The 24,603-nt window shown below is 36.0% G+C and overlaps 1 protein-coding gene across 2 annotated transcripts in view; it reads left to right on the top strand.

The window, feature by feature from the left end:
- The window catches only part of NAR1 (ferredoxin hydrogenase), a 125,305-nt gene that overhangs the window by 76,574 nt on the left and 24,128 nt on the right, over positions 1-24,603 (top strand). For both annotated transcript variants that reach the window (XM_089801610.1, XM_089801609.1), the window contains exons 6-7: positions 6,910-7,096; positions 21,594-21,720. In XM_089801610.1, coding sequence (XP_089657736.1) covers positions 6,910-7,096; positions 21,594-21,720 — 314 coding nt within the window. The remainder of the gene's footprint in view (positions 1-6,909; positions 7,097-21,593; positions 21,721-24,603) is intronic.

The following is a 24,603-nucleotide window of genomic DNA, read 5'->3' as shown; positions in this document are numbered from 1 at the left end:
AGAAATGTTGGTTGTGACCAACACTTAAGAACAAGCCCATCTTAGGTGGACTCAGGGATAAGTGGATATCGGTAAGCGGCATATGTCATACAAAAACATGGGTAGCAAAATATGTTGAACTCGGTCCATGAGATTATAATTGTGAAGAATAATATGAATCATATTAAATGGAAAACTAACCCACCAATATGTTCATATATCCAATTTACTAGAGCATTGGAGAGTGCTTCAGCCTTGGACACATCTTTGATTGAGAGGTGATACTTTTATGACAAATGTGTCAAATGAGGAGATATCACAAAATTGGTGGTAGTCATTAAGCGCTAAAAATGCATAAGGGATTATTACCAAGGATTTGGGGTATCAGTCCCCTTAAGGCCCCACGTACGAAAGGGATGCACATACCAAGGGCCAACATACTTGTGTGCAAAGTGGGAAAGCTGTCATGTTGGACAAATAACAAAAGGGGTCCTACGTGGTAGGGTAAGACTTGTGACTCTCGATTGTGCAACACAAGGAAGAGATAAGTATAGGTCATGGGTACACGAGGATCCGCCTTTAAGGTACATTTTGCTATTTAATTTAATTTAGATCTAAGTAATAAAGTATTTGATAAATGATGGAGTAAATATATATCTGATTTTCAAGACTACATTATGGAATCCCAAATATATTGGTTGAAGGATTTTGTATATGGGAGTATAAGCAATATTTAAATTTGCCTTGATTTTTTCCTCCCGAGTATTTTCTTGCAAGAAAACAAGGAGATTGAGATTTAGAGGGAGCTTGACATTTCATTAGAGGCACCCTTGAAAGAGAGGGAGTAGATAAAGGATATGGTTTAGTCAACCTTTCGTGATCTCGGACGTATTGATTCATAGGGAGTAGACTATGTTGAGATAGATTCTCTAGAGATCAATAAATTGTATCAATCAAAGAGACTGTGATATATGAATATACTTCATTGACTATTTGGGTCTGCCCCCTTGTATACATCATGAGGAAGTGACGACTTTCAACTTCCAACTGATTATCACTTGTATTTGTAGGAGATATTGAAAAGTGATGATCTTATAATAACTTAATTTTCTGTGATGATGGATATCTTACAATGTCTATGCAGATCATGATAGATTATACTTTGCATGGTGGATGTTCATATGGTAAGCATTATGAGAATGCGTGTGCACTTATGAACATTTTTTAGTACATGGTGAATGTTATGCAAATTGATGTTCAGGAGGCCATTACACAAAGTACTTGGTGAATATCAAATGAGTTGACATTCCGGAGGCCATTACTCATAGTACTTGGTGAATATCTTGCTCAACATTTAGGAGGCCATTGCTTAAGGATTACGTGGTGAATGTCAAATGAGTTGACATTCAAGAGGCCATTGCTTAAAGAGTACGTGGTGAATGTCAAATGAATTGACATTCAGGAGGCCATTACCCCAATATCTTTATGTTACATTGAGGTAATATATGATCATTTGTTTATCCTCCTTAGCTAAGAGGGAGTGTTGATGTTCGGTAGCTTCAATTAGATAAACTGAGACTAAAGTGCAGAAATATATATATATATATATATATATATATATATATATATATATATATATATATGAGATATTGTATGATTAAATAATCATTTGTTATTATATTAAATAAATAGTAATGGATAGACATGTCTCATGAGGAGACATGTCTCTCCATGACTCTTCTTTAATATAAATAAGAATGAAATTGTTGGCATTGGAAAACATATATACCAGAAGGCAATGCAAATACATATGCAACGATCCTCCAAAAATAACATTTCCTTTTCAACGGTATGACCACAAAGTCTAGTAAGAATGGTTGTGTTCCAATCGTTGCTGGTCGTGCCATCAGAGTCCATAGGGGTTTGATCCTATTTTGATCAACGGTGAGCAGTTGAAATATAGATGGCCATAGTGTAGGTTTGCCCAGCTTCTTTTATGTATCTTTTGGTAGTACATTCACTCCTGACCCTCCATCTATGATTGTGCCTGCGAGGATGTTTCCTAGAATACCCAGCTCTACTACTATAGGGTGTCTTCCTGTGGTGAGCGCAAGTAGCATTGGGTCCGTTGTGGTCGTTCCGCTTCCGTCTTGTGTGTCTTTCCCTGGCTCTTCCATCGCCTTCAGGGATGGTGTCATGTTCAGGATTGCAGTGTGTAATTGAGGCATTGTAAGAAGGTCATTTAGCTTCATGGGAACCTCAGCTTGCATTACCTATCGTATGATATTTTGTTCTGTTAGGTTCCTCCTTGAGGTGCTGACAATGTCCTTTGGTTGCAATTTTTTAGCCTCCATTCCTTTTTCTAATTCTGCTCGTGCTTGCTACATCCTTTTCTTTTCCTCTTCCGGATTTGGATATGTGTTCGCTTGCGCGCGAGCGATAGCTAATGTCTCCTCATTGTCACATGTTTCTATACTTAACAGGTTCAACTCGGGCTTAGGGCATTATGAATCTTGATGGTCTTTAGGGCCACGCCCAAAGTAATGAGACTCGGACTTGGCTCGGACTCGGCAAGGGTAACTTGACTCGTGACCTGGCTCAAACTCGGTAGTGACTCGGCAAAGTGATAAAACCCTTGAAATTTAGAGTTTTTTTGGATTTAAATTAATTCCATGCATCCATTCTTGAATAAAGATTAAAGACACAATAACATCATAAAATAGAAATAATTTGATCACATACGTAACATACATCGATTAGGTAACTGGAAAGGCAAAAGAATTAAAAATCAGCCGAGTCAGATGAGTTAGCCGAGTCACCTAGGTGAGTTAGCTAAGTCACCCAGCTGAGTTAGGCAAGTCGAGCGAGTTAACCGAGTTGACCCGCCAAGCCAGGACCGGGGGTCATTTTGACCCGGCTCAGGTAACTTGACTCATTGACTCGGAGGACTTGCCCGACTCGTAGCAAGTCTTGTAACTATGGCCACACCATCTGCACAACAATTGTGGTGTTCCCTTCGTAGTACAGTCTTTGGCGAAGTGTCCCTAGAGGTTGTACACATGGCATTGTATCATTGGCCGTCCACTTAGAACGTATTGTATTCGGCTTAGGCCCCATTATTGTTATTATTGTTGTTGTTGCCGCCTCGTCTGCGTCGGTTGTTGTTTCGGTAGCCTCCTTAGGTTGCGTCATTGATTGTATTCATTCTTGCTCCCGAGGTGGATACTTCTTGTGTTAGTAGTACCTGTTGGTGCCCCTTTGTTTTCATATTGAACGGACATTCCTTGGTGGAATACCCCACAATTTGGTAGATATCACAAAATTGGTTCTTCGGGCAAGAGCCCTTTGTGTGGCCCTCCTCCTTACAATCCATACACCACAATTCCACTTCTCTCACTTGGCCAGGATTCTTTTTCATATTTTTGAACTCTATACGTAACATGTCCTTCTGTAGTGCCCAAACCTTCTTACTTGACTCCTCGCCATTGCTGCTTTCGGAGGATGAATCTTTTGAGTTCGATGATCTGTTTTTCTTCTTTTAACTCGTTTTCTATTCAATTTTTAAGTCCATCGCGCGGTTATATGCACCCACAAATGATGTTGGAGGTACAATTTTCATCTTTTTTTGCAGTGATGGTCGTAACCCTTTGACGAACCACCTTTTCTTCAATCCGTCTGCTGGTTGGCTTTCCATTTTTCCTACTAGCTCCTTTAGCCTCCTAGCATACATGCGGATTGTTTCATTCTTGCCTTGCTTGGTACTGTAGATTTTCGCTACTATCTCGTTATCATCTCCGAGTAGTCAGAACTCTACTATGAATTCTTTCTTGACGTTTGGCCATATAATTAACTTCTTCAGATCGGTTTCTGAAAACTAATTGATTGGTACACCTTGTAGGGTAGTCGGAAACTGTTGGACCTAGTCATCCTGATCCATTACACCGTTCGCAGTCCAGATTGTTTCATATGTTTTACAATGTTTGACTAGATCGGCCATCCCATAGCCATTAAATTTCAGCAGTTTTTCCTTTGGTCCTGCCATTGTTAATTTCTTCTAAATTTGTGGTAGTTGCTGTGCACCCGAGCTATTCTACGTACCCACGCTGCTATGAGTACCTGCATTGTTTTGAGTAACCGTGTTGCTCTGCACAACTATGCTACTTTGGACAACCGCCTTACTTTGGACAACCACGTTATTCGGTGTGAAGAGATCTTCAAGCGAAGTTGTTTGATTCTCTACTTGTATCCTCTCTTTAGGTGTATCGGGAATGAAGAGTTCACCCCATGCTCATGCTCCTTCGACACCTCTAGCTGTGTAGGTTCCTTCCCTTTTGTTTGGATTCTCTACCCTTGGCGTATACAAGTTTAGGAACTCCTCCGTTGTCTCTTCTACCAAATTCAATCTTTGGTTCATTTCTCCAAGCAAGTCCTGAACACTCCTCGGTCTGTTAGGTGAATGCACTCCCTCTATTTGTGCTCCTTCACCACTTTGGTGCCTGTCGGTGAGCTGCTGAAACTTCTGTCTGCGCTCCGCCTGTTGTGCGAGTATTAATATTTTCCGTGTTGTGCGTATCTTATCCTTGTCTTTTATTTTATTCCTATCCTTATTGAGCAAATTCGACATTAATCTTCATAACACCTCTTTTGTACCAAGTTCGATTGGCAACGACACCAAATGTTTACCATATAGGGTAACAAATACTTATTGCATTAATAGATTAGAATGTAACACAAAACATATACTTTATTCTTCTAAGCACATATGCAATTCCAATTACAATGATGATCCATAAATCCATTCGGACAATGTACATATACTTCTCGAAGGGGTGACTCAACCGTCATGCGACCTTTCGGATACCAACTCAACCCATCGGCTGCGGTATAGTTTTTACTGACAACATTTTCTATATATTCTATTATATGTTTAAATTTAAGAAACTATTGCATTTTTTGATTGATAAAATGGTTCATTGTATTGATAAGCTGGGCCTTTAAGCCAGGTCTGAACTAGGAGTGGCTACAAATAGGGAGGCACTAAGTGTAGAGGCTCATTGGTAGGTCAAGAGGTCATGTTTTCTTCTTTGCTCCATCTCTAGTTTGTGACTTGGGGAGCATATCAAAAGTTCCTTCCTTGCCTTTTAATCTCTCTTCCCCTTCACCACTCTCTATCCATCCTCTATCTCTCCATCATTCTGTTGTTTCTCAGTAGAATCATCTAAGGTCATTCTTTTCTTCCACTATAGAGATACCCCCAACGTTGACACTGTCTATCTTCAGTCTCTATCTCCCTTGAGGCCTCTAAAGATGGAAACTCATTATTCTGCAATTCCTTATTTGCTTCTTTTTCAATGTCTTTCGGGGTGCGATTCTGGTCTCCTTTTTCCATCACATAAAATTGGCAGGGGACCACTGTCCACCATGTTTCTTGTTTTTTCAGTTTCTGTTTAGTGAAGTTAGCAACGATATGTCTAGTTTTCAAGTATCTTTGACTGTTGAAAGGGATTCCTTCACAATCCACAAGCTGCAACCAATTTTGAGACCTTCCTTCTTATCCATTTCAACCAGAATACGGGTATAGGTGGTATGAAGAAAACCAAAGAATCCTCATCCACCCCAAAAAATCTACCCAAAGAATTTTCAACAGCTTCAAGGTAAGATTCAATCCAGTATCGTAATGAAAGGTTAGGAAGTCTTACTTGGATAGGAATCTGGTCAAATGATTTAGTGTGTGGATTGAAAATTAGGTATCATGGTTATAGTAGTAGGAAGTGCTTCACCTCCCGGCTCCATTAACCAATGATGATTTTATTTCTGTCCTGTTCATTCTTAAAAGATACCACAAAAATCCCTCAAGCCCCAGAATAAATTTCCACATCTCCCTCTGGAATAAGGCTCCAAAACTCTGAAATCTACTCATGCAAATCATCAAGGTGTAGCTAGAAACATCTAAATCTCTCAATCTGACCCAACACAGAAAAATACTTTTAATTTTCTATCACTTCATTCTCCATGTCTTCTACTAAGCATACGGTTAGCCTGTCACATTCAGGCCCAAAATAGCTCTATCATTTTTGCAAACTCCTGCCCTTTAATAATTTTGCCGCTTCCTGAGCCCTGAATCCCTGCCATCTGCTTCCTCCACTCAAAATGTCCATTCCAGTCAGTTTTGGCCTAGCTACCACTTCCATTTTGAATATAAAACGTTGCTATTTCTGCTGCTACTTCCTTCCCTCCTTCTCTTCACTTTAACCCTGGAATCCAAACTCATATCATTGAAATAACCACATCTTATAGCAGTTCCAGCATGTGCAAATTACTTTGAGGCACTCTGTAGTTGGAACTTGCCTCTCCACAATGTCTTTTAGGATACCCTAGCTGCAATAGCAGGTACTAGTGGAATTATCTATCTATTTAGACTCTCTTCAATTATTAATTTGATATTTCTATTTTTCCTACAAACACAGTATGTGGGTTAATAAGTAAAGTATTATAGGGAGTGCAGTAGATTGGTTCCAGAGTTGGATGGAATTGTCTTGGTTGGATTTCCTTCCTCATTAAGCCAATGGGTCAACTTGTCTTGGTTGAATGTTTTGCATCTTTGGGCTTAGTTGTGGCAAACAGTTTTCAGACATGCTATGATGTTTTCTCAAAATTGATGGTATGGTTCATTTTTGGAAGATAAATAGAGAGTTGATATTACATGATGTGGATTTAATTATTCGTTTTGGAACTCAAATTCTTATGGAAATAAGTGATCTTATGCATTATGTTTCAAATGTTGACTAACATTATTAAAGGGTTTAAACCAAAGTTAATGTTGGGAAGACAATTATTAATTGGAAGGTTGCATTTTAATGAACTATTTCTCTTGCTTAGTAATGTAAACTGAAATTGATGACTTAAGATGTCTTTTCTTCTGCTTTCCAGGTATTTAAGAAGCTCACTGGTTTTTTGAAGTCTCTTGGTGTCAAGGCAGTGTTTGACACAAGCTGTAGCAGAGACTTATCACTTATTGAATCCTGTGTAGAATTTGTCAAGCGATATAAGGGACAGTTTGAGGGCGGCATTAAGCAAAGGAAGTCAAGCCTGCCAATGTTGGCATCTGCTTGTCCTGGTAATTATGCCTTCTCAGTAAGTGGTGTAGTTGTAACCAGCTTCTATCGCCCTAGTTAAATTTGCAAATTTCTTATGACATAGGGTTATTTCTTACAGCACGAACATCTATGTGGATTGTGGTATGTGTAATTTCTTGCTATACTGGCAAGGCTGTGGTAATTCTGTTCAAATTTTCAAATGTAATAAAATTTATTTGGTAAAAGAAATTTAAACTGTAAATTTTATTTCTTTTCCTTTTACAACTTGCCATGTATGTTTGCTTATACGTTGAATCGTGCCACTATGGTCATGAGATTCAGACATGGAGACATCTTGGGAAGCTGATCTAGGACTCTGACTAATACTTGGTGAAGTATCTAATAAACTATACAATTATTCAAAGTGGTTATGTGGGTTTTAATATTCAATTGTTTTTCTATTTTTTTGGACTTAGGTTAGACTTGTTCAGTACTTGCCAAGTCTCATACATAGAATCACTATTGTTAAAACTTACCTAGTTTTTTGCGGAGCAATTCATTTACTCGAATGTAACTTGGAGCAATTCATTTATGCAATTTCCCCTAGAATGCTTAATTGCAACAAGTTAGGGTTAGGGTGATGTCCTTACCAATGAGACAACAAAATATCTCCTTTAGACAATATGAGATTAGATTTAAACCCTACAACTATAACTATGGATACATGCATTATTTATAATTATCAGGGTTAGATTATAACATAAACCACACAGCTATAACTATGGACACATAACATTATTTGCAATTATCAGGGTTAGATTATAACATGTAATAATCTTGTAACATACATAGAGAGAGAGAGAGAGAGAGAGAGAGAGAGAGAGAGAGAGAGAGAGAGAGAACCCTTCATCATTTGTGCCCTTTGTGGGAGTTACGATCTTTCATAATAACCACCTTTTGAGAGAGGTTTAGTCATTGTTTCCCTTTGAGAGTCCCAACCTTTCATAATTACAACCCTTTTGAAAGAGCGACGACCCTCATCATTGCTGCCCTTTGAAAGAGTCACAACCTTTCATAATTACAACCTTTTGAAATAGTCAAAACCCTTCATAACTTTCATTCATCATTTCTGCCCTTTGTGGGAGTTACGATCTTTCATAATAACCACCGTTTGAGAGAGGTTTAGTCATTGTTTCCCTTTGAGAGTCCCAACCTTTCATAATTACAACCCTTTTGAAAGAGTGACAACCCTTCATCATTGCTGCCCTTTGAAAGAGTCACAACCTTTCATAATTACAACCTTTTGAAATAGTCAAAACCCTTCATAACTTTGTCTATTGAAGGAGTTGTCAAACAACCTTGTGAAACATGGAAACAACCTTGAAGTGTGGAACCTTGCTAGATAGGGCTGAATCTTTCAAGAAGGTCCACTTCCTTTTTGATCAAGGTTTACGTGTTGAACCAACCCGACACTTCAAATCTTATTTCTCAACCTATTCCAAGCACTCTACAGGAAAAAGAATGAAGGGATGCTAGAAAGAGAAAAGAAGTGATGCACCAAGAGGAGCATTTGTATCTCCTTGCTTATAATTGCATGGAACACCGAAAATATACAAAAGTTTTTATTTTTATCAATCTCCAAAGTCTCATATGAAGGTCAAGACCTATAAGATATTGAAAGGAGAGAGGAACACTTGCAAACATTATAAGTATGAATAACACAACATATGATTTGGAAATACAAACAAATACATTAAAAAACAAAGGCAAGATGATTTGCACAAAATATTTGAATAGGAGAGGAGGTAAAAGAAAGTATTTTATTATAACAAAAACAAGGCAAATTTAGAGTTAGATAAAGACAAAACTCTTTGTCAAAGAAAAGAACTTGGAAAATATTTTACAAGATTGCCTTTATAGATTAGGCATAAGGCTGATTAGCAATTTGAATTCAAAATCCTAGCTTAACTAAGGCTTGATGGTTGGAGACATTTTACATGGGAATCAACTCTAAGATCTCGGGAGTATGAGCCGAACTCACACTCACAGTAAAGTAGATAAAATTTGTAAGATGATCTTTTCAATACTGAGACAAAGAAACATCAAGACCCCAACAATTTTGAGTCCTCGTTAAATCCAAAATTCTGACAAGAGAGACATCGCGAAACAAAAGGAAAAAAAAAACAAAAAAGGGGTGTGATCTCTTTGGCCCATTAAGGATGCTTGTCTTACTATGAAGCACACAACAAGGCATGGTACACAAAGAGAACATTGATAGTCTAGTGGGTTTGTGTGGTACATGAGTCAACCCATCATGGATTCTTCCTCAAGGATTTGTGTCTCCAAAAAGGGAATTCAACAAAAGTGATTTAGGGTTAAGGATTATTAGTAATCCAAGAAACGATCTAAAATGTGGGGATTAGGCTTTACCGATGTTAGTAATCCAAGAAGGGATGCAAAATATGGGGATGAAGCCTCAAGGATTATCAATAATGCAAGAAGGGATCTAGAAATGTATAAGATCATCAAACATAGTGCATGTATGCAAAATGTGAGTGGAGTGCATGCCCCCACGTTAAAGAAATTGCTGACACCTTAAAGGGGCTAATAGCTTTAACAGAGTGTCCATGCATACACTAGAAATGTTTCCATTGTGAAATTTCCCCAAAAGGGACACATGAAGGAAAATGAACACATGGCAAAAAGAGAACACAAGAGGGATCTACCAACTCTAGGATCAGTATTATCATATGACAATATATGAAATATTATGTCAAAATGAAATTTCATCATTCCCTAAGGAATTAGAAATACAACACAATGGAAGAAAGATACGCAAGAGTTACAAAGAAGAGTACTTTATGCTGGCATCACAGAGACCGAGAAGAATAAGGTGCTACCATGTTTCATCATCCCAAGCGGCTTATACAAAGGCATATCTACAAACAATGACACTTGTACAACACAACATGTAACAACATATAGAAGTAAGGTACAAATAGAGGAATGATTACGATATGCTTGATTCCTTATCACCTTGTGTTAATAGAGCAACAAGGGTTGTCTAAAAAGATCTAGACAAAACATTTAACAAGCAACATGTCATGGGGGAAGCACATTATAATAAGTAAAACACATAAGACCCACCACACAGGAGGAGCTAATAAAGCATATTGCTTGCCCTCCTATGTCAGTCGATAATCTTTAATGAAGGTGGGCAACTTGCAAGTGAAGCAACATTAAGCACAGTAGAAGGGACAATTGCTTGTTCCAAACAAGGAACATTCTGTGATGATAAGTCACTGTGTTCGTTGCTAGGAGTGACTGGTAATTGTTTAGAAAACATAATTGGTAGAGAATGATCAAGATAAATAGTCTCATATAAATCATTAGAATCACTAGCGTGCATATCATCATTAATATCATGAATATCATCAAGAGTATCTTCATCTAGATTAATCATAATAGAATCCAAGATTTGAATAGTATTATCATGTTTATTCATCTGAAATCTTAAACCTGGTTCAAATCCACTTCCCCCATAGTTTTAGTCATGGGATGGTAAAAGAGAAGTGAAGCATGAGGTGTATGAGTTGATGAAGTAGTTTGAGAAGCATTAGCGTGGGCTGTAACTTCACGCTTGTGATGACGTTCACAATCATATTGGTTATGTTTAGTCGTGTAGATGTTTGAGATAGTGTAGGATCAAGGTTAACACATTCTGAGGGCCTAGAATGATGATAAAGACAATGGTTAATAGTCTTGATCTCATCATCATCTACGACCTGCATGGAAGAAAGCCAAGGAACACCAAGCTTAACTTCAGATTGATCAGAAGTAGGAAAGACAATGAAGGTAGCGTCCACAATTTTGTTACAAACTTCATCAGGAAGAGTGATAATACCATGGGGATGATAACTGAAACCATCGCAGGCTTGAATCCAAGCATCGAATATAGCATAAAAGTCCTTTTGTAAGTGTTTATTAAAAAGATGCTCTTCAACTATGACATTCACCATGAAAGAAGGGTTAACAAGGATATCATAGAAAGGAATACCAACAATTGTAACAGTAATGTAAAGAGGACCATTAGGTGCTTTAATTGTCTCAATATGATCTAATGTAATGTAATGTAAAGCTGAGATTAACGTTGAGGCTTAGGTTCTCGTTTAGGTTGGATATGCTCAACATGACTGACAACATGGTTTGCTCTTTCAAGTTTATCATCATAGATTTGTGGTGGAAGACGACAAGGATAACACCCGTTAATAAGGCTTTTACTCTATTCAAGAAGTGGCACTATATTAAGGATCAACTAAAAAGTCTGAAATGGGAAATCTTTGAAAACATTTTCAGTGAAAAGTTCAAACTGGAGCAAGACTTGGCAAAGTTACATTCTTTAGTTATAGCCTTAGGTATGGGAGAACAAGAATTTCAGCTTAAAACTTCCTTAAATAAGCAATACTTGGAGATCTTGGCAAGAGAGAAATTATATTGGCGGCAGAAGTCATTAGAGACTTGGCTTGCTGCAGGTGATAGAAATACAAATACTTTCATAATTCAGGCAAAGTTAAATAGTTTTTCAATAAGATTTTCTCTATCAATAATGTGGATGGGGTAAGGATAGCTAATTTGGCTGATATCATCCAAGAAGTCAGATATTTTTAAAATATTTTCAACTCAAATCATGTTGTTAATGAGGCAGATTTATCTATCTTGGATGTTATACCTTGCTTGATTACAGAGGCTCAGAATCAAACGCTATTTGCCCCTATTACTTGTGAGGAAGTCAAACATGTTTTTTGCATGCTAAGTGAAAACACTCTAGGACTGGATGGTTTTCTAGCCATATTTTTTTCAAAATTTATGGAATATTCTTGGGCCAGATATTGTGGAGGTAGCAGAGGAATCAAGATCTGGGGGCTTTATGCTTAAGGACTTACAATAATACTTTCATTGCCCTTATCCAAAGGAGGATAGGCTCGCTTTGGATGATTATCATACCATATCTTTCTGTGGTACAATTTATAAAATTATTTCCAAGGTTATAGCAATTCGATTGAAGAAGGTCCTCAGTTGTAATATCTCACCAGAACAATATGGTTTTTCTCCAAATAGATCCATTTATGAGGGAGATATTTTAGCACATGAAGCAATCCACACAGTGAAGTCAGCTAGATTGGAGAAAATGATGGTAGAACTGGACATTAGGAAAGGTTATGATTAAGAAAACAAAGGGTTCCTTTTTAAGATGCTGATCAGGTTTGGTTTCTGCCCTACATGGATTAAATGGGTTGATAGTTGTATTTCTACACCCTGTTTCTCCGTATTTGTCAATGGGAGCCCTTAGGTTTTCTTCGAATCTTAAAAAGCATTGAGACAAGGTGATCACTTATCGCCTTTTCTTTTTATTATATTGGCTGAAATGCTTGGCAGATTAATTTCAAAATATGGGGCAAATTGACTTTGGAAAGGTATCAGAATTGTAAATGGTGTTGATCCCCTCTCTTATTCGCAATTTGCCGATGACATAATTTAGCTGGCGAAGCATTGGTTAGGGAGGCTCAAGTGATTAAATTTCTCTTGGATAAATATAGTGAGTTTTCAGAACAAAGAGTAAATTGGAATAAATCTGAGGTTTACTTTTTTATTTTTAATACTAAAGCATAGTTATAATTCACGATAAGTCAAATTTTGGAGATTATAATTGGTCATATGCCAAGTAAATACTTAGGCATCCTAGTTTTTGAAGGAGCCTCGAAAGCTAATTTATGGAAATCCTTGGTTCACAATTGTGTTAAATGATTAGAGGGTTGGAAACGTAAATGGCTTACTTCAGCTAGCCGAACATGCTATTAAAATCTGTTATTTGAACCATCCCATTCTTCTCAATGATGTGCATGAAATTCCAAAGAAAATAATTAATTCTATTGAGTAGAGATTGCAAATTATTTTTTGGAATGGGGGGAGAGATGAAGAGAAGAGACTATTGTTGGCTTGGGATAAAATATGCAAGTCAAAAAAACAGGGAGGTGCAGGGTTGCACAATTGGGACCTTATGAATGAAGCTTTAGGGACCAAGTTAGTGTTGAATATGTATTCAAATCCCAAATTGCTATGGGTAAAGGTCTTGAGAGCAAAATTATTGGGCAGTTAGGAAGATAGTTGAATTTTAACTATCTGGGACCCACCTTGAGGTTCTGTGATTTGAAATTTTATGCTAGATTGTAGGCAGGTCATTGTGCAACATCTAACTTGGCAATTTGGGGATGGTATGCTTGCAAAATTCTGGGAGGAATCGTGGGCTGGACACAAAGCTTTAGGGACCTTGGAAGGTTTGACTGAAGTGAGAAATGTTATGGAGCAACAATGGGGAGTTTGAGTTAGAGAGTATTTGGAAATCAGGGAAACTCCATATGGAGAGTAGTGGAGATGGAAATGTATGGATAATCTAAATATAGCAAGAACTTTAAAAATCTTAAGACAAAATTATTAAAAGAAAGAATTATAGTTGTAACAGGGAAGAGTGATAAGCTAGTGTGGTGTGCAACTAAGAGTGGTGCTTATTCAGTTAAAATTGGATATCGATTATTGTCTAATGAAGTGGAGGAGGAATTGTTTCCTACTAAGTTGTTTTGGGATAAGGATTTTTTACTAAAGGTTGAGTCCTGCGCGAGCTCTAATTCTAGATGCTTCATTTTTTAGAATTTTGTGAAATTTAATGAAGTTTTGATTTAGAAGCCCCTTTGAAAAGGCAGTCATGGATAAAATCTATTGAACCATAAAGAGGTGAAAGAGATTAGTGATAAGAAGAGACCTTGCTCTGATCTCAAAAGTGTAATGACTGTCATTTGTGGATGCATGCGGGAAATTGCTAAAATTGAGCTACAGATAAATAGTAACAAAGAGAGAAATCAAATTATATAAAAATGTTCAGGAACATCAAGCAAATATAAGCAAGTTCACTAATATGGTGCAAAGAATAGAAGATGAGATTATATGCAGGAGAAGTGAGCACAACATCAGAAGGGGCTTCCAGTTTAATTAAATATGGCTCAAAATTCATATAGCTTGATGATCAATTCTCGTACAATTCCAAAATTGTCTCACAATAGATGCTTCTGCAAGAGATACTCCTCTAATCTCCAGAGATTTAGAATCAACTATAGAAGCTAGAGCCTCTAATAAATTGCAACTCCAGAGCACTATTGTCTTGACACTAGACCTGGTGAAGATCAGAAAACACTTGAAAAAAAGGCACAAGGATGACAACCCACTATGCATTACTAGTTTGCACAAAATTGCACTAGATACTCTAGTGACAAGAAGACCATTTTATGGAACTCAACTTCAAGGATTGCAAAATTATTATTGCTCATCGTTTACAAATTGGAGCGTGCAAGTTTCCAAATGGACAAGTCTGGTTGCAAGTGGATGGCTCTGTTCTTCATTTTTAGCTAACTGAGAAGGCCAACAAATGGTTGCTATAGTTAGAGATATAACTTTTATGCATATCTGCTAGAGTCAAGCATTGAAAGCCCACAACATGAGATGTAGTGCCATCTGTTTTGAAGAAAATAATATGGTGAAAGTAAATGTAACAGCATCACATGTGGATGTTTCTTTATTAACGAATAGAGACATCACTTTGTTGAACAATCAAAGAGACAAATCAACGAATGTTTCTTAATTAACGAATAGAGACAACACTTCGTTGAAAAATCAAATAGACAAATCATATGAATTATCATTCGAATGCAAAGAATGAATATTAATTACTATAGAGGAGTCCAAAAGTGTCAAAGGACAATGATGCACCAAATACATAACTAGAAAGAGCTTGCATGTTCTTGGAGATGCCGTAATATAGCTGTAATCAATTTGCAACGAATATACTAAACAATGGTGAAAGAGGGCATGCAAATAAGAAGCTTCGAACAAGCGCATGAGCATAATCAGGATGCTATTCTAAATAATTATCTGGCCCTTCAAATAACTTCCCAATCATTCATGGTGTTTAGAATGATAGTAATATGATCTTGTAAGTCATAGGAACGCAGGGAAATCAACGGTGAAATAATGAACAACTCCAACATAGTGTAAAGTATTCAAATGTCAAAACAACAGTATGGAGAGACTACTACAAGCCCGATAGAATATACGACAAACATGTTTGAACATTGCTTGATGTCGAAGGTCAATAAGGAAACTAGAATCCATGTATTGTGTTACACAAGCGACAATATCTCCTACGTGATGTTGTTGAAAGTCTTCTAGTTTTGAAGGTGTAAGTGAACATTTATTCATACCACTGATTAAAGTCATAATAAAGGCTATGCAAATATTAATAAAAGTAATTTGTTGAAGTATTGGAGAGGTGGGATTTATTGAGAGCAAGGATTATTTTAGTATAAGCAATGATTACTGGTTGGAATATGAAAAGACACATCTACTTGAACTTATCTGTTCATATGAATATAAAGGTAGAAAGAGAGATATTGAAAAAGAGGAAGATATATTTCAGAGAACATAGAGGAGATATATTCACCTATAAAGGGAAAATTAAATATTAAAGCATGACTTTAATATAAATTAAAATATTATGTTTCAATAATAAATAAAATGCCCTTTTGTTTTTTTTTTTTTGAGGCAAAGAGATTATAATTAGAATGTTGATTCTTCCTTTATGATCAATAAATAGATATTGAATTATTCCGATAGGGTTTTACTTTTATTTTTGCATTAGATATGTTTCACATTCTGTGTGCAATGAACAGGGAATAGTGTGAAACATATAAAGTTTCTGCGTCTCTGGTTGATCAGATTTCCTCCCTAAGAAGTTAAATTCCTTTGGGCTAGCATAGAATTGAATATAAAAGGTATTTTTTGCAGAGCTCAGGGGTAATTGATGATATTTAAAATAAATATTGTCTCTTAGAATTGTACATAATAATCTTCATAATAGTTGACTCTATTGCGTGAATAAACTAAGCCATCCGTCTTTTAAAATCATTGGAATATAATTATTGGAGATATTAATTCAAGTCAGAAATCTACATACTTCGATCTTGCAAGCATCTAACCAATTATTGACAAATAGTATACAAAACATTCAATCACTTCAAACTTTCAATATTCAACTTTATTTTGCTTGAGTTTGAGGACCTTGCCAACCAAAAAACTCATAAAGTTTAAATTCGCTCTATAAAAGCTTTGAATGAGGTGATCAAGTTCAAAGTGAAGGTCTACCCACCTAGGTCTAGCAAAATCTAGAGTGTAGGAGAATTGAAGTCATTCCCGTTTGTTGGCAAGAACTGATTGGGTAATCCTACAGGAGAATTGGCAAAACTCTTGAATTTCCAATCTATGGTTTTGGGAACCAACAGATCCTTTGCTTGGTTAGCTACCAAAGGCAAGATTCTCACTGTTGATAGGCAAAGAAAGTTTGGATTTCAGGGCCCATCCATATGCAGTTTATGTGAGGAAAGTGAAGAAAATGCTAATCATTTGCTGTTAAATTGTAAGGTAGCCATGGAGGCTTGGAGAATGATCCAAGGTAAATTAGGATGCCAGGGCCCTCTACCTGAGACTTTTAAAGATTTGTTCTATTGCTGGCCAAGCAAAATGCCCATTTCATCTATTCAAGTCTATGGAGAATATTGTCATTTGGGAAGTTTGGGATGAACGTAAGAGAAGAATTTTTCAAAATAAGTATGAACACTAGAAAGAATATTGCTTTTAGTGAATATGACAATTGAAGAAACTTTGTGTGATGCAACATTTAAAATGCATATGGGATCAATAGTCTCAGTTAGAGTGACCGGGCCTTGAGTTTAGAATTGATGGAAATTGCAAGCAGGGGATGAAGAAGATTGACCGAGCAATGGTTGAATGGACTTTAGGTGAAGAGGGATGGATCAAAGTAAACTTTAATGGTGTTGCTATAAAAATGGTGAGAGTTTTGGAATTAGTGTTCTTTTTAGAGATTATTTAGGAATTATGTTGGAATGACATCTCTAGCGAATTATTATGGCAATTTTGGATAGTTTTTTTTTTTTTATAAATATCAAAGTCACACATATTTGTAGAGAAGGATATTAGGAGGCCGATAAACTATGAAAATGGGCCTTGTCATTTGAAAATGTGGGAGATTTCAAATTGGAAGACTTAAGAAATAATTGAAATAATTGAAATGATGTGTTGCAGAGCAAAAATGGTTGAGTGCATTTCCAGAAAGGATAGCTAATCAGCCAAAGTTGTAGGGAATGTTTTATTTAATATTATTTTAAGATTTGAAGGAGGGTGTAATCTAATCACAACAAGGTCATAAAACTGGGTTGGCAAGGTATTAATTTGAGCTATTTGTGTATCAGGGATTGAATTTAGGTTTGGAGTGAATGATGACTCATGTTTAATAATAAAGCTGACAACCCTGATGGAATGTCTAATCATGAGGGAGTACTGTTTCACTTTTAACAGGCTGTGAATACACATTGCTAGATTTGCAAACCGGGCAAGAAGTCAGGTAAGTGGTAAAGAGGTTGCAATGGAGGCAAATTTTCAGTGATTATGACAATTCAACAAAAAGGGCTGCCTGGACTTCTCAAAAAGGAAAGGATGACGAGGTTGTTGAAGATTAAATAAAAAAAGCTGGTGATGATTATGCTAGAGAGGGAAAATTCCATCAACATTGGAGGTGGAGAATGAACATTGACATTGTGTCAATGGTAATAACCTGGGGACTTGAACTAGGTGAAGACACAGAAACAATGAAATGGGTGGCAGAATCTTTATTTGAAAAAGAGGTTTTAGTTGAGCTAGACACCATTTTGGAGTAGGTTGTTTTGAGTATGGGAACATACATTAAAAAAGTATTATGAGAATGATCAGGATGCCAAAGATTATGACATAATTCCATTTATTAGGTGGACTGGTAAGAACAAGAAAGAAGCCTACATGGATAAGAGGTGGGAGGCTTAGATGAAGCTGGAAGTGAAGTTGCAGAAGACTGAGGAAGAGATTGCTGAAGACTTCCCACAGATAATTCTGCATGGGGCTCGGACAAGAATGGGTACTCAGCACCAACAGGTAACTGGAATTTAAATGAAAGCATGCAGAGGCTTGAAAAGGAAAAGCCATGGTTTTGTTATGTAGTTTGGTTTCTTATAGAAAAGGTTGTAAGTCTATGCCAATTTGGAGTTTAGTAGTGTTAATATATGGCTCTGTTATGGATTTTGCACATTGTTGGGTCTCTTTGCAAGTGGGAGGTTTTGTAATCGTGTGTAATCAGTAATCAGGCTGCAGTTATCAAGGGATAAAAATAGTAATGCTCATAAAAAGTCAAATAGTTTTTTTTGGGTGATAAAGGTGTAGGGTTTTTGTCATAGCCGTGCATAATTTTATTTTTTCTTTGTATGTTTCTTAAGTCAGGAAAATAACAGAAAATGCCAATATAGTAGCTAGATGGGTTTGATGTAAGGACTTTACCATGTAATTTGGCTATTGTATTAATAAAATTATCATATGTTTGTGATAAAAAAAATGTAGCAAAAAATGGCTGCACATAAGATAAGATGATAGTATTAATGTCCAACAAAAGACCACAAAAGGTCTATGGGACTGAGAGTTTACAAAAGTGACAATAGGATTAGTGGAATGAGATGGCAAAGGATTAGTGTAAATTTGTAAATTCTGATTAGGAGGTGCAACAAAAGGTCTATAGGATTAGTGGAATGAGATGGCAAAGGATTAGTGTAAATTTGTAAATTCTGATTAGGAGGTGTAATAGATTTGTTTCCATGACTAATACTAACACCAATATGTCTAGCATTAGAATCAGTGAGATCTTGGATAGCATTTTTCAAAGAACAACACTTTTCAGTATCATGACCAGATTTATGGTGATAATAGCAAAAGATTTTGGAATCAAATGACTTAGGTAGATAGTCAATAGATTTGATAGGAAGAAGCTTAATAATGTTAGCATTTATTAACTTTGTCATCACATTATATAAAGTTTAAGATAATGGACTATAAGTACGATTAGGTCGAGGACAAAGGAGCCCCACCTTTGGACGCTACTGCCACTTGATCGTCTATAGTGTTGGATGATTTGTTGATCTTGATGTAAGTGTTAGGCTTATGAAATTTGTTAGGGTGAGATGTGGCATCATTGTTATCGACGTTGACGTGAACCACTGGAGTGTTGCTCTCATATTGAGCCACTTGTAGTTCATGATGATAAAGCAACGCAAATAATTGTGAAAAAGAACAAAGTTTAGCAAGGAATTTCATCTCTAATGTCTCTTTGCAAATTAGCAATAAATATGCGTTGTATATCATCAAGAGGCACATGATAAGAAATCTGAGAATGCAATTGTTTAAATCTATCAATAAAGTCACTAACTTTTTCTTTAACTCTCTGGTTACAATGCATTCAATGAGTCAAAGAAACTTGAGGATAAATATTCTTTTGAAATTGTTGAATGAAAGCATTTGCAAGCTTTTGAAAGGATTCAATGAAACAAGGAGGTCAAGAGTAACACTATTGCAAAGCTTTGTTTTGGAAGGTCCTAGTGAACAACTTAGTCATGAATCTATAGTTTTTAGCAAAATCATTGTACAAGGTTTTAATGGAAGGAACATCAAAGGAAAATTCAAAGCTCTGACAAAAATGAAAACCCTAGATCTGCAATTCTCGATTTTGTAGATCCAAAAGTATGTGAAACTACTCCTATACACAAGAATAATTGAAATTTTCAGGGTGAGGTGGTTGCCTTGGTCAAACCCTGTTTAGGAATTAACCTTGAAATGATAAAACATGTAACCTCGCTTGTCAAACCTCTATGGATGGATTTGAATCCGCTATCCATAAAAATGTAAGTACGATGTAGGATGTCTTCACAAATGCAATAGATTTACAAGTGCCAAATCATAGATCCATGGATGTAAGTATGCTCAAATGCTTTTCTTGTTGAATGCTTGAGTGCTTGTGCAAATGATGAATGAATGTAGATCTTCTTTTTTGATGGCCAACTCCACTATCTCCAATGAAGAAAGAAGCTATATCTATGGTAGGAAATGTATGCTTGATTGAATGTTCAATGGAAGGAGAGCCTTCAATGAATCCTTGCTTGCTTGGTTTGAACTCCTTGAATGCACCTTGAAGACTTGCTTGCATGAAAAATGGAATCCAAAGATTGTGGATTGCTTGCATGAATAATGGATGATCACATGGAGTAAGCCTCCTTTTATACCGATTGGGATCAAAATTGAAAGAACTGTCCGCATTGGGTGGGAAAGAAATAATATACCCTGAAATGGGCATTTAGAATCTCGTAAATAAATCCCTCTGGCTGTAGGCCAACCTCGACCTATAATAGGTATAGGTAAAAGTTGACCTGTACCTGGGAGACATTTTACATGGGAATTAATTCAAGGATCTTGGGAGTGGAAAAGAAACTATTGGAGGGGGAGAAGAATTAATTCTTTAACTGCCTTGAATTTCACGAGAAATTGGTTTTGTGATGTCCCTAGTTTTCCTGGGGCTTGAAATTTTATTTTGTTTTTCTGTTCTATCTATTTTTGATGGTTATGGACTAGATAGTACAAGTGAGTTGGCTATACTACCAAAATTATTTTTCTTCAGGGTAGTTAGTGCAAGGGATGCGCCTCTTGGATGTGTGCTTCAGTGGTTGTCTCTGCTCAAATCATAGCACATATTTGGTTTATATTTGTTGTTATCTGCAAACATTGAGGTGGGACAATATGAAGTATTGAGGAAAGTGTCAATATAGGGATTGGGTAAATATAATTTATAAGTATTTTCAGTTAAGGAATTTGTTTACAAGGAATTATAATGGCTCATTCGGCACCTTTTTCTGTGCACACAATTTATCTCTGTGTCAAATTAAAATTACTGGTATATTGGTCACACTATCTGAGGTTAGTCAAATGTCTTTCGCTTTTACTTAGACTGATATTTTTGGATATAAATAGAAAGATACTGAGTTATGCCTTCTTTTATAGAAGCTCTATATTATTATTTTATTTTGCTTTCCTACATCTCATTAGATTGTGTCTTCACACATTCCTCAAGGTTCTAGGTGGAATCTTGGACTATAAAGGGCCGTTGGAAACTGCTACTATTGAATAGACTATTTAAATTTTGTGTCTTGACACAAATCTCCAGGTTCTAGGTTGAATCCTGGATTATAAAAGAGACATTGAAAACTGCTCGTACTAAAATACCTATTTGGAAAACAGAAACACTTAAAAAAAGAGATGGAATTTGATAAAGGGGAGGAATGCTGAACAGTGTGTAAATATGATATGAATAAGTTGAAGATGAAGAGCCTACTACATGGTAATATGGTTGCACGTGTTCAAGTTGACAATTTCCCTGAGTGTTCCTTTGTTAGTGTATACTTCTTGATCTTATCTATAGATTGTTGAGCATGTTATACTAATGTTTAATGGAAGATGTTTGTACACTGATCTGTTACATGGCGAGATTACTAATTATGCCATGCATTTTAGGTTGGATATGCTATGCTGAGAAAACACTTGGATCATACATTCTACCATACATCAGCACTACTAAAAGCCCTCAACAGGCAATTGGCACAATTATCAAGCATCATGTCTGCAAGAAAATGGGCCTCATGTAAGGATCTAAACTTTTGATTGTTATTTTATTGTTCACATGTTATTGTCACTTTATATTATCAAAACAGAGCACATTATTGAGGAGCAGCAGCTATGTTATTGTCATTTTATTAAATTATATGATAAATTGTTAAAAACCTATTAATTACATTGAATCTGGAATTTGGAATATTCCTTTTGTGAAAATGACCAAGAATATCACATGTTTTTGATTAAGGGTCAAACAGGTTTTGAAGGGACCAAAAATATTACATATTACCTTTATTGTTTGTAAGTATAGTCTTTTTTTTGATAGATAATAGACCTAGGCTATGCATTTCATTAATTAAAAATAAATATTACATGAGACCCTGTTCAAAGTGCGGGTACTGGGGGAAAAAGAATGAGGAAGAAAACCTTCAGTATCACCTGTGACAGAATGTCATGAATACAAAAGTTCTACAATTGCCCTCACTTCGTGAGTGGTGGACTTGTAGGAAGGCGTTCCTTCCTTTACATGTGCCCTTCAATGTATAGGGGTTAATTAGAAGGCGTACCTTGTGTAAGTGTGATCTGACAGCTAGGATAAACTTAACTAAATAATTTGTTTTTGTTTATATCTTAATATATTTTATCCTATTCATGCATTCAATTATTTAGAATGTGGTGTCTACTAGCTTTTCCAATAAACCTGTTTTGGACAAGTATAAAAAGTGATAGAGGAATCAAAGCTTTGTGTGACACTTTATTACATTTTTTGAGGGTAATTTTCATTTTTCAATTAAATGCACAATTTCAAAACAAATTGAGAGATAAAAACTAGTTTATGGTGATATTTCTGCTTTTGAAATGTATCCATTTGTTAGAGGGTCTTTCCCTCAAGCTATTCTTCTAGAATCTAAACCTGTTCAAGAAAAGCATAAAAAATTGTAGCCAGACAAAGCATTGTGTGGTGCTTTCTCCAATGTTTGTTTTGACAGTAAATTCATTTTTCCAAGAAAAAAGAGTACTCTCATAGCAAATCGATAGATGCAAAGTTAATTAATAGTGATCAATCTGCTTTTGAGATGTAATATGGTATAGTAAATTTTGATAGTAATAACACACTAGGTAATCTTTAGAAGGTTATTACCTATCCTTTTTGAGGATCATATTATGCTCAACCCACTATAATAATGCACTGAACTAAAAACAACATGATATGTTTGAGAGAACTAACAATGCTTCAAGAGCAGGCATATAAATCTGAAAATAGTAACAAACGATTGGGCTTTATTGCCCATTCAACAACGAAAAATTGGTTCCTAACATCAGGATTAGCCAGTACGTAAGGAGGATGGTTCTATCCATCTTTTTCAAATTTTTAAAATAAAATCATTGGAGGTATTTTATAAAAATGTTGTGTGGTTCCTTTTCGAATACTTTTGTTGTTGTGTGGTTCCTTTTTGAATACTTTTGTTGAAATCACAAGTCTAGTCAAGGTTTTTTATCGCGTGGTTTTCTGGTTTGAGCAAGAGTCTCTAATTTTCTAGGGTTGCATGTATTTGCATATTTCTTGCATGTACTTCCATGTTGCTTTTATGCACATTTTGTGAGTTGAATGTTGCTTGCAATGTGCATTTTGTGAGTTGAATGTTGCTTGCATGTGCATTTTGTGAGTTGAATGCTGCTTACAATTGTTGTTTACTACACAAAGTCTGTGTTTTGCTGCATGAAGGTTTCTATGATGGGTTTACACAAATTTTTTCCCTTGAATTTTTTTTCAGGATTTTTCGTAATTTTTTACCTCGAGATTATTTTCATGGGTTTTCATTTTTTTTTTCTCCTTAAAAAATTTCTGGTGGTTTCTATTAATTTTTCCACAAAAATTATCTGTTGGAATTTGACAATTTCTCCTCAAGAATTATCTGTTGGGTCTAACCGTTTTACCCTCAAACAAAGTTTTGTATTATCTAATCTGTGTCTCAGATTCCATTTTCTGGTTTTGCCTGTTTTTTCACCTACAATAATGTGGCCTTTTGCAGTTTGTGTTGGGTCGTATCTTGTACTGTGCTTTGGGGCATAGTACACATTTGCAAAAGGGTTTGGTGATTTTCCTCAAAATTGTGGTTTCAATTTCATCCCAGTGTCTTTGGCTATAGGGAGTAATGTCACATTCTTGGTCATTAACATTTTGTAGAGCCACGAAGGGACTTGGCCAAGACAAAGATAACTTTTATTAGGCCTTGGTGGACCCGTTGTGAAATCAAGCAAACCTGTACTTTATAATTTACATTATGTGTTAATATAATTTTGGTGCAAAGATACAAATGAATCAAGTCTGGCCATTCTGAGTAACCTCGCTGCAAGTATAAATATGCTAGAAGTAAATACAGCAATGATAGTCATTCTAAGTTGTGAAAATCAAAAGTAAAACCTACATTAACAATTGTAAGTTTAAACAGTGCACAATTATAATCCTCTAGAAAATTGTCTTTTAGTATAGTTATTGGTGATGTGTCACTTGATCATAATTGGGATATTTTGAGGGAGTACTATTTGCAAATGAAATGTATGGAGATGGAATATGGGATAACAGTGATAGTCTTGACATGGAACTTGATTGGAGCAAGGTCTTGCCTAAATAGATAATACTAACAATTTACAAACAAAGAATCTCTTGGTTTCAAATATTGGATATAGAGTTGGAAGTGTAAAATGTCTCGACCATAGGAAGGAGCATGTAAAGGAATATAGGATCTCTGATAGAGTAACAGACAGTAGGATTCTAATAATGCTCAACTGGAAGTCTGATATGTATGACTGTATATACAAATCTGATATGACTGTGACTGATATATAACTAATTCAAATGATCAAAACTGATGTATGTAACTCCTGATATTATAGCAGAGCAAAGTAT

Source organism: Cupressus sempervirens, chromosome 9 (assembly GCF_028749045.1).
Source record: "Cupressus sempervirens isolate cs-2001-9-10 chromosome 9, ASM2874904v1, whole genome shotgun sequence".
NCBI lineage: Eukaryota > Viridiplantae > Streptophyta > Pinopsida > Cupressales > Cupressaceae > Cupressus > Cupressus sempervirens.
The sequence above is the reverse complement of the archived record's forward strand: the minus strand, read 5'-3'. Positions and strand labels throughout refer to the sequence as shown.